Source organism: Caenorhabditis remanei, chromosome I (genome assembly GCF_010183535.1).
Source record: "Caenorhabditis remanei strain PX506 chromosome I, whole genome shotgun sequence".
NCBI lineage: Eukaryota > Metazoa > Nematoda > Chromadorea > Rhabditida > Rhabditidae > Caenorhabditis > Caenorhabditis remanei.
Genome location: NC_071328.1, coordinates 1,847,481 through 1,858,024, shown reverse-complemented (window position 1 = coordinate 1,858,024; position 10,544 = coordinate 1,847,481). Strand labels below are relative to the sequence as shown.

General features: G+C 37.0%; 3 protein-coding genes across 3 annotated transcripts; 1 reads left to right on the top strand and 2 right to left on the bottom strand.

Moving 5' to 3' along the window:
- Positions 1-337: 337 nt before the first annotated feature.
- On the bottom strand, positions 338-2,994 carry GCK72_000251 (uncharacterized protein; the record flags this gene model as incomplete). The annotated part of the gene is made up of 3 exons (XM_003094071.2): positions 338-439; positions 1,689-1,868; positions 2,854-2,994. 3 exons carry the CDS (start codon positions 2,992-2,994, stop codon positions 338-340), a joined length of 423 nt encoding a protein of 140 aa, XP_003094119.1.
- An 856-nt stretch (positions 2,995-3,850) lies between these two features.
- GCK72_000250 (uncharacterized protein) lies at positions 3,851-9,432 on the top strand (the record flags this gene model as incomplete). Its single annotated transcript, XM_003094072.2, has 6 exons — positions 3,851-3,934; positions 4,703-5,098; positions 6,025-6,333; positions 6,946-7,284; positions 8,099-8,260; positions 9,085-9,432. 6 exons carry the CDS (start codon positions 3,851-3,853, stop codon positions 9,430-9,432), a joined length of 1,638 nt encoding a protein of 545 aa, XP_003094120.2.
- GCK72_000249 (uncharacterized protein) lies at positions 9,076-9,528 on the bottom strand (the record flags this gene model as incomplete). Its single annotated transcript, XM_053722361.1, has 1 exon — positions 9,076-9,528. One exon carries the CDS (start codon positions 9,526-9,528, stop codon positions 9,076-9,078), a length of 453 nt encoding a protein of 150 aa, XP_053591006.1.
- Positions 9,529-10,544: the final 1,016 nt, after the last annotated feature.

Sequence of the window (10,544 nt, the reverse complement as noted above, 5' to 3'; positions counted from 1 at the left end):
TTCGACCCTCAGCTGGAAAATTCCAACCAAAAGGCGCCAAACGCGCCCCAGACGTCAAAAAGATCTGAAACCCTCTGAAAATCCTTGAAAAAAGGCGCCGAACGCGCCCCAGTCGCTCAAATTTTTTCCATTTTTGAGCCTTTTTCCACTATTTATTTATTTTTCTTATTATTTTCTACTATTTTCTTATCATTTTACCCCCTAAAATCACACTATTTTCGGATGATTTCATTTAAATGGTTTTGTAAAAAGTTAGAAAAAGGGGAAAAACTTGATGTGCTACACAGATGCATACATACTAATAGAAAAAACCGAAAAAAATCTCTACAAGAAAAATTTAGCAATTAAGGTGCTGAATCTTCATATCTTCTCCTTTCGTCGCGTGCGAATTGTAGAATCGATTGCCACAGTAACCGCATGCGTGGACTCCTGGTTTGTCCTGGAAAATAGGAAAAGTTTGGGGAAAATTCGGGGATTTTTGGGAAAATCGGGTATTTTTTAAGCAAAAATTGGGAAAAATTAATAAATTTTCGGTTTTTTCGATGCAAAAAGTCGATTTTAAGCAAATTTTGTGGAAAAATTACTCAATTTCGCTGTTTCTTTGTTTATTTTTTACGACATTTCAGAAAATTTTCTACTTTTTGAAAAAGAAAAACGCAAAAATTAATTTTCCATGAGAAATACGCGGAAATATGATCACAAAATTCGATTTTTGTTAGAATTTGACGAATTTTGCAGTATAATAGCCAGACATCATTAATTTAAGCGAGAAAATTGATTCAAAATCTCAAAATCTCTGGAAATAAATGCTGAAAATATCGACAGTTTCAGCCTACTTCCGATAAAAAAGAAAAATCGACAAATTTTCGACAAAATGGACAATTTTATCGATAAAACTTGAAAGTCGATAATTTGTGGAAAATTTCCGACTAAAAATCTGAAAATCTCAATTTTTATCGAAAAAAAAAAAAACAAACATTTATCGACAATTTCAGCTAAAATTCGACAAAAATTCGAGTTTATCGATAAAAATGGTATTTTTGCTCGTTTTTCAACGAAAATCGATAAAAATTTATCAAATGTTCATTTTTTCAATCGATTTTCGAAGTTTATCGATAAAAATCGACAAAATTTTGTAATTTTATCGATAAACTTAAAATTATCGATGTTTATCGACAAAAATCGATTTAGAACCTGAAAAAATGCAGACTTTATTCAGTTTTGAGCGGTTTTTCACTATATTTTGCTTATTTCCATGAAAAAATCAGTGAAACTACGAGAAAAATCGGTTGAACTCATTTGCTCAAAGTTTTGGTGTCAAAATGTATGAAAATCAACGAAAAATCGATAAAATTATGCCGAAAACAAAGAAAAACGTCTTTTTAATAGCCTTTTTGGCAGAAAATCGCTCTGGAACTAATGAAATTTCGAGCTCTTCGATTTTAGGAGTTAATATAGGTGAAAATCGACGGAAAATCGATAAAAAATAGCGGAAAATAACAGAAAATCGTCTATTTTCACAGAAATTATGAAAAGATTCCTTAAAATCCAGATTTTCCGCTCAAAACTTGCAATTTTCATTTTTTTAAGGTAGCAAAACCTGAAAAAATGCTGAATTTAGTCACTTTTGAGTCATTTTTTGCTAATTTTTTATTAAAAAAATCCCTGAAAATCGCTGAAATCCTTACCAAATTGATATAAACTTTTGGGTGTCCAAGAGCTGGATGTCCTCCATCACAGAAGACGACTCTCTTATCACCACAATCCTCTGGTGGACGTTGATCGATCAGATGCATTGCAACGTTTGGATTCACACTCTTTTTCGAGATGTCGAAACGTTGGAGACGGTAATCTGACTGGTCCCACGCCTGGAAAAAATGGGGGTTTTGGAAGGGAAAATTTGGAAAAAATTGACGAAAAGGCAGGATTTTTCGACATTTTTCCACTTTTCCTTGCTGAAATTTGAAGTTTTCAGATATTTTTCGACAAAAATGTTCAAGATCGGCTTAAAATTGGAAAATTTAGCAAAAAAGAAACCAATTTTTCGGTTATCTAATGCTAAAATTCACAAAAAAACGGTAATTTTTGAACAAAAATACCAACTTTCCGCTTTTTTTGTTGCCAAAATCGCTAAAAATTTGAACATTTTTCTAATCTGACTGGTCCCACGCCTGGAAAAGTTTGGAAGGGAAAATTAGGAAAAAAATTGACGAAAAATGTAAATTTTATTGGGGTAAGTGAGGTTTCCCTAGTGAAAAATCGCGATAAAAAAACTGAAAACAGAGATTTTCATACTATTTTCAGTGAAAAACTGCTCAAATTCGGATTTATTGAGTGAAATTCGATTAAAATAGTGTTTTTCGTCCGAAAAATGAAGAAAATTTCGGATTTCAAACGCTTAAATCCCAACATCAAGTTTTGACAGAGAAGTGTAATTTCTCTGCCATTTATCGGCTCAAAATTGAGAAAATTAGCAAAAAAAGCCAATTTTTTGGTTATATAATGCCAAAAATCACATTTTTAGAATGAAAAATTATCTTTTGCTAAAAATTGGAGTTTTTAATTAAAAAAAAAGGTTTTTTCAGTCAAAAATCGCATTTTTTCATGAAAAAGTAAGCGTTATATATAATTTCATGCTGAAAAATTGAAGTTTTCAGATATTTTTGAACCAAAAAAGCTCAAGAATTTCAAGTTTTGGCAGAAAAGAGCAATTTCTCTGGAATTTATCGGGAGAAAATGAAAAGAATTAGCAAAAAGACAATTTTTTGACAATATCATCCAAAAATGGCATTTTTTCATGAAAAATAACGTTTCTTTGTCAAAAATCGCTGAAAATTAGTCCATTTCTCCTACCTGTCCGGTATGAGTGACTTTATCGAACTCGGCATTCTGTTTGGTGATCTGATTTGGTGCTGGTGGCTTCGTTGTGACTGTAGACGTGGCACGAATCGCCACGGCGCCACGGGAAACCGATTGGTGGAGGAGACGGTTCATCACTGAAAGAATTTCGGTGAAAAATCAAAAAAAAAATCCGTAAAAATACGAAGAAAATCGGTTGAAAACGAGTTTCTCAAGGTTTTGGTGTCAAAATGTGTGAAAATTAACAAAAAATCGATGAAAATCAGTCAAAAATGGAGAAAAACGTCTTTTTATAGCCATTTTCATCCAAAATCGCGATGGGAAGATGAAATTTCGAGCTTTCCAAATTTGAGGGTAAAAATAGGTGAAAATTAACAAAAAATCGATAAAAATAACGGTAAATCACAGAAAAACAGTCTATTTCTCCTCTGACATCAATTTTTCACAAAAAATCTGTCTGAAAAACCTGAAAATCAAGTGTATCCATCAGCTGATTATATTCCAAAAAATCGGCGTCCAGTAGAGTCCGCAATTTCGCGTCATTTATGATGCATGCACCCAATGCGCAGGTGTAACTGCTCACCGTATCAGCCACGTTGGCAGGGGAATAATTGAAGAATTACACAATATTTGCAGAATATTTATATAGAAAGCTAAACTCAGATTTTTAAAAACTGAATTTTCCACTGAATAACACAAAAAACAGCTTGAAAATCCGTTTAGAATAGACTGAAATCGCAAAAAAGTCAATTCTGCAAAAGTCCGCAAACACCGAATCTTACGACAATTTCACCCGATTGCACAATCTCACTTTTTCCGAATTTTCATCAGATTTCGGCCTATTTTCACTCATTTTCCCACCAATAAATTAGTCGCGCAGTCGCCGAAAATTCAGAATCAGTCAAATTCGTCGTTTAATCTTGAAATTTTGCTAATTTTTCCAGAATTTATTCCTAAAATTTGCGTTTTTTGAAGGTACCCCCCTAAAAGAATGCCAACGCTTTACATCGACGTCGACGCTGGCTCCGACCAGAACCCAGGAACCGAGCAAGAGCCGCTCGCCACGCTGGTGCAGGTAGGTGGTGGCGAAAATTGAGTTTTAGAGAAAAAAAAATGAAAAAAAAGTCATTTTTCTCCGGAAAAATCAGTGATTTCATCGGTATATCGGTTGAAAAAAGTGAGATTTCCAACCGAAATCCCGTTTAAATGAGAAAATTATCGGTTTTTGGCTGAAATTTGGGTTTTAGAGGAAGAATGTTTAAAAAATACATTTTTTCTCTCCGTAAAAGGCTACAGACGCTCGAAAAATCCCGTTCAAACCTACTTTTTTACACTAAATTCGTGAAAAAACAGCGAAAAATTAGATTTCCAACCGAAAAAATGAGCGAAATCATCGATTTTTGGCTGAAAATTGGGTTTTTTGAGAAAAAAAAGTGGAAAAAAGACATTCTTCTCCGAAAATGGCTGCCATCGCTTAAAAATCGCAAATTCGTGTGAAAATCAGTGTCGGTATGTCGATTGAAAACGGAATTTTTAACGATTTTTGCCTGAAAACGTGTATTTTTACATTTTTAGCCAATCTCGAGCTTTTTAGTCAAAAATATCTGAAAACTTCAATTTTCAGTGTGAAAAAGTTGTAAAATGTCGGAAAATTCCCATTTTTCGTCTTTTTTCCAATGTCCCCGTCAAAAAACGCGCTTTTTCAGGCCCGGTAGGAAAATGTTCAAATTTTCAGCGATTTTTGGCAAACAACTTGAATTTTTGGTTTAAAAATGCAGATTTTTTTGTGATTGCGGAAATATTAGTCATAATCATGAGTTTCCCCACAAAAACCCAATTTCAGGCGATGCTAATCTCTCAAAACTCGGCCGAGTACCTAATGAAGAAGAAAAGTGACGAAGGAGTCGCCTGGGAGCCCGCCGCAAAAGCCGCCATCAAAAAAGCGGTGAAAAAGTACGAAGCGGAGGTGAAAAAGGCGGAGAAAGCTGGAAATCAGGAGCAAGCAGCGGCGGAAGCTCACGCCGCTCAACTGGAAGCCGCGAGAGCCATCACTTTCACTCGAGATGAGACACTTCCAGAGGCGAAATGCATCAAAATTGGAGAATCTGTGAAGCATCGAGAGCAGAGAGTCACCATCAAGGCGTGGGTGCATCGTATCCGTCGACAGGGAAAATCATTGATGTTCCTAGTTTTGAGAGATGGATATGGATTCATTCAGTGTGTGCTCAACGATAAATTGGTAAGGTTTTCCGTGGGAAAAAGAGGAAAAGAACAGGTTTTTTCTAGCGGGAAACTCCAGAAAAAGAGGTTTTTTCCAGAGAAAAACTCTTAAAAAGAAGAGGTTTTTCTATAGGAAAACTCCAGAAAAAGAGTTTTTTCAACAGGAAAACTCTGGAAAAAGAGATTTTTCTAACCAAAACGCGCCAAACGCGCCCCAGACACCAAAAAGTGCTAAAACCTCTTGAAAAACGCGCCGAAAGCACCCTAGTAGCTCTAATTTCTGCATTATCAAGCTTCAGCTGGAAATTTTCAACCAAAACACGCCGAACGCGCCCCAGACACCAAAAAGTGCTAAAACCTCTTGAAAAACGCGCCGAAAGCACCCTAGTAGCTCAAATTCCTGCATTTTCGGGCTCCAGCTGGAAATTTTCAACCAAAACGCGTCGAACGCGCCCCAGACACCAAAAAGTGCTGAAACTCTCGAAAATGTTCGGAAACCCCTTAGAAAACGCGCCCAACGCGCCCCAGTCGCTCTAATTTTTGCATTGTCGAGCTTCAGCTGGAAATTTTCAGCCAAAACACGCCGAACGCGCCCCAGCCACCAAGAAGTGCTAAAACCCCTCGAAAAACGCGCCGAACGCGGCCCAGTGCCTCAATTTTTCGCATTTTCTCAGTGTTGGCATTCCATTTTTGAAATTCAGATGAAATTTTACTGACAAAACGCGCCAAACGCGCCCCAGCCACACTTTTTTCACCCTCAAAAAGTGCTGAAAATCTCGAATATTAACGAAAAATATCTGAAAAATAGATTTTTTCTACAGGAAAACTCTGAAAATCGGCCATTTTCAATGATTTCGAATAAAATTTCTCGATTTTCAGCAAGAAAAACCATATTTCTTCATTTCTTTCAATAAAATTCTGTATTTTCAATGAAAACAATTTCAGTGTCAAAGCTACGACGCCGTCACCCTCTCCACCGAATCATCCATCCAAGTTTACGGAGTGATCAAAGCTCTTCCAGACGGAAAAGACGCGCCAGACGGTCACGAGCTCACAGTTGACTACTGGGAGCTCATCGGAGCCGCGCCAGCCGGTGGAATCGACAATGTGCTCAACAAAGACGCCGGAGTCGACGTGATGCTCGACAACCGTCATCTTGTAATCCGCGGAGAGAACGCTTCGAGAATTCTGAGAATCCGTGCGGCGGCGACTCGTGCCATGCGAGATCATTTCTTCGCTGCGGGATACACTGAGGTAGAAAAATAGGTTTTTCTACAGGAAAACTATGAAAAAATTAGTTTTTCTAGCGGAAATCTCTCAAAAAAGAGGTTTTCTACGGGAAAACTATGAAAAAATTAGTTTTTTCTAGCGGAAATCTCGGAAAAAAGAGGTTTTTATCATACTTGCAAACCGGGCCGAAACGGGCCGGCGCGTAACTCGCTTCAAACTGAGTCTTATGGTCTGAAAAATATACCAAAATGTAGATCTCGACGAGTTCTACATTTTGGTATATTTTTCAGCCCATAAGACTCAGTTTGAAGCGAGTTACGCGCCGGCCCGTTTCGGCCCGGTTTGCAAGTATGGTTTTTATGACTAAAACGCGCCCCAGACACCAGAAAGTGCTAAAATCCTTTGAAAAACGCCGCATTTTTCAGAGTTGGCGTTCCATTTCTGAGTTTCAGATAGAAGTTTACTGACAAAACGCACCAAACGCGCTCCAGCCACACTACTTTTTTCACTCAAAAAGTACTGAAAATCTCTGAAAATCGGTCATTTTTAATGCATTTTGAATGAAATTTCCCGATTTTCAGTTAGAAAAAAACCATATTTTTTCATTTTTTTATTAAATAAAATTCCCATTTTCAGGTGACTCCGCCCACTTTGGTACAAACTCAAGTGGAGGGCGGATCCACGTTGTTCGGGTTGGATTACTACGGAGAGCCCGCCTACTTGACGCAATCGTCGCAATTGTATTTGGAGACATGCAACGCTGCATTGGGAGACGTCTACTGTATTGCTCAGTCTTATAGAGCTGAGAAATCGCGTACTCGTCGTCATTTGTCAGAATATCAACATGTTGAGGCGGAGTGTGCTTTCATTACATTCGATCAGTTGATGGATCGAATCGAATCGCTCGTTTGTGATACTGTAGATCGGCTTCTTGCTGATCCTGTCACCAAGGGATTGATCGAGTTCGTCAACCCGGTAGGTTGAAAATCCAGTTAATTCTGATGAATTTTCGCTTAGAAAAAACTAAATTTTGATTTTTAACCCGAAAAACGAGGTTTTTTTTCTGAATTTTTAGTGAAAATTGCATTATTTTCGATAAAAAACTGTAAAATTTCAATATTTCGCTGAAAAATTGTGTAATTTTTCATTGTTTTAGTGGGGAAAACGGGATTTTTGACTATTTTTAAGATTGAAAACTTGAAAAAAATTTGTGTGTTTTGACCATTTTCAGCTAAATTTTCCAATTTTCGGTTGGAATTCGCCGTTTTGGCAAAACGGTTGTGAAGCAAGCTCCGCCTCTTCTTTATGGAAATGTTGTATAAAAAATTTACATTTTAAAAGGTCTTTTGCCGGAAAATTTGGGTTTTTCTCAAAAAAACATGAAAAATCTGCAATTTTTAGCCGAAAATTGGAAAATTTGGCTGAAAACGTCGAAAAACACGTATTTTACGGGATTTTTTGGTTTTTTTTTATTACTGAAAGCTTGAAAATATAAGCGTTTTTCGACATTTCCAAACGTTTCGATTTTTCAGTTGAAATTTGCCGAAACTTTGAGAGAAAACTTTTTTTTTTTTGCTTGAAAATCCTGGTTTTCTCATAAAAATCGACAATTTTTAACTAAAAAATCGAAAAATTTAGCTGAAAATGTCGAAAAAGACGTATTTTTTCAAGTTCTCAAATTTAAAAATAGTCAAAAATCTCGTTTTTTCTAGCAAAATGTTTAAATTTTACAGTTTTTTATCGAAAATAATGTAATTTTGGTTGAATCATCGAAATACCCCATATTCAGGGCTACAAACCACCATCCCGCCCATTCAAGCGTATGGCCTACAAAGAGGCGATCGCTTGGCTTCAGGAGAACGACGTCCGCAACGAGCACGGAGAGAAATTCGTGTATGGAGAGGATATTGCCGAGGCTGCCGAGAGAAAGATGACCGATACGATTGGAGTGGTAAGAAAGATAATTTTGGACTTAAAAACTGATTTTTTGACAAGAAAACTGAATTTTTCTCTAATTTTTTAACTGAAACTCTATATTTTTCCGCTTTGGGGTCATTTTTTCCGCGTTTTTTGATAATTTTGGTCTAAAAACCGATATTTTGGCAAGAACACATGTTTTCTGATAAGTTTTGTGAATTTCATCAAAAAACACTCAAATCCTCCAAAATTTGCCGAAAACGGCTGGAAATTGGCTAAAATAGCGATTTTCTTTGTCCACGAGGAGTACACGTCGGAAATAGTGATTTTTAGAGTTCCGGGACTTTCTGAAACCATAAGAGCTGATAATCACGGTACTCTCTTTAAATTGATATTTTTGACTTTCGAGACCGTAATTTTCAGCTCTTATGGTTTCAGAAAGTCCCGGAACTCTAAAGATCGCTATTTCCGACGTGTACTCCTCGTGAACAAATGAAAATCGCTATTTTAACCAATTTTTAGCCGATTTCAACAAATTTTAGGAAGATTTTGAGTGTTTTCCAGACTGAATTCAGGTTTTCCGCAGATTTCGGAAGTGTTTTACAGTTTTACACACAAAAAACCAATTTTTGACAAAAAAAGTGAATTTTTCCACGATTTTCACCTCAAACTCCCCATTTTTCTTGCCTTGGGGTCTTTTTCCCCCATTTTCTGACAAATTTGGTCAAAAAGTTCGAATTTTGACGAGAAAAACTGCATTTTTCCATGATTTTCACCTGAAATTTCCCATTTTCTGATAATTTTTGTCTGAAAATTTGATATTTTGACAAGAAAAACTGAAATTTCCCATTATTTCAGCCAATTCTCCTCAACCGCTTCCCTGCCGGAATCAAGGCATTCTACATGCCACGTTGTGCCGACGACAAAGAATTGACAGAATCCGTGGATCTTCTGATGCCAGGAGTCGGCGAGATCGTCGGTGGATCGATGCGTATCTGGCAGGAATCGGAGATGCTCGCCGCGTTCGAACGAGCCGGAATCGATCCGAAGAACTATTTCTGGTATATGGATCAACGAAAGTACGGAAGTGTTCCACACGGAGGATACGGTCTCGGATTGGAGAGATTCATCTGTTGGTTGACGGATACTCATCACATTCGTGACGTCTGCTTGTATCCGAGATTTGTTGGCCGATGCGCTCCATAGATAATTGCATTTTTCGTGTGACTTTTGTAACCTCGCTCTATTGGAATCCGCTTGAATTTCAAGAATTTCAAGAATTTCAATAGAGCGCGTTTGCATTTCATTCCCCCAATTTTCATTGTTTTTTCTTGTTTTTATTCTAAAATCGCGATTCTTACAACCGCGCTCTACCGAAACCGCGAGAAAATTGTGTGCGAAATTGAGAGACTCAGAGAAAAAAGCCATTTTTCAAGAGAATTTCGGTGGAGTGCAGTTGTAAGCGAATTTTGTAACCTCGCTCTACTGGAATCCTGAAATCCCCATGAATTTCAATAGAGCGCGTTTGCATTTCACCCCCCCCCCCCCCCCCCCCAATTTTCATTCCCCTCCGTATTGCAGTGTCCCATATCGTTTTTTCCAGTTTTTCTCTTGTTTTTAAGTCCCTAACGACATCTTTTTTCTTCTTCCAACCGTATAATTTCAATAGAGCGCACCTGCATTATTCAAACTTTCTATTGTTTCCTTTCCCCGTATCCCCTAAAAACCGAAATTTCTATATCCCTAGCTTTATTATTTTTCTTTTTCGGTTTTCCTCATTAAGTTTTTTGTTTTTTTTCCTCATTCGCCTTCCCCCGATTGGTTGATAATATTATTTGAGCAGCATAAAAAAATAATGCATTTTTAGATAACAATCTAGATTCTAGGCACAGGACCCCACATTTTTTTGTAATTTTGTATTATTTTAATCGATTTTTCAGGTTTTCATCGAGTTTTTTATGCAGATTCTGGAATTTTGCACTCGAAAAATCCATTTTTCGCCAAAAATCGCAAACACGCTCCATTGGAATCTCAAAGCGATTTCAGTAGAGCGCAAATGCGAAATTTTCGACATTTTGCACTAAAACCTCGAAAATTTTGCTCTACTGAAATCGCTTTGCATTGAGATTCCAATGGAGCGCGTTTGCGATTTTTTCCATTTTTTTGAGTGCAAATTTCCAATTTTTACGTTGAAAACTCCCTAGGTGTTCTCATTAGAGCGCGTTTTCCCCAATATTTATTCATTTGACACCCGAACCCTTTTTCCCGTTTCAACTAGTAGTCTCTATGCTAAAATAGACTCGGAGCCTCTATTTGCT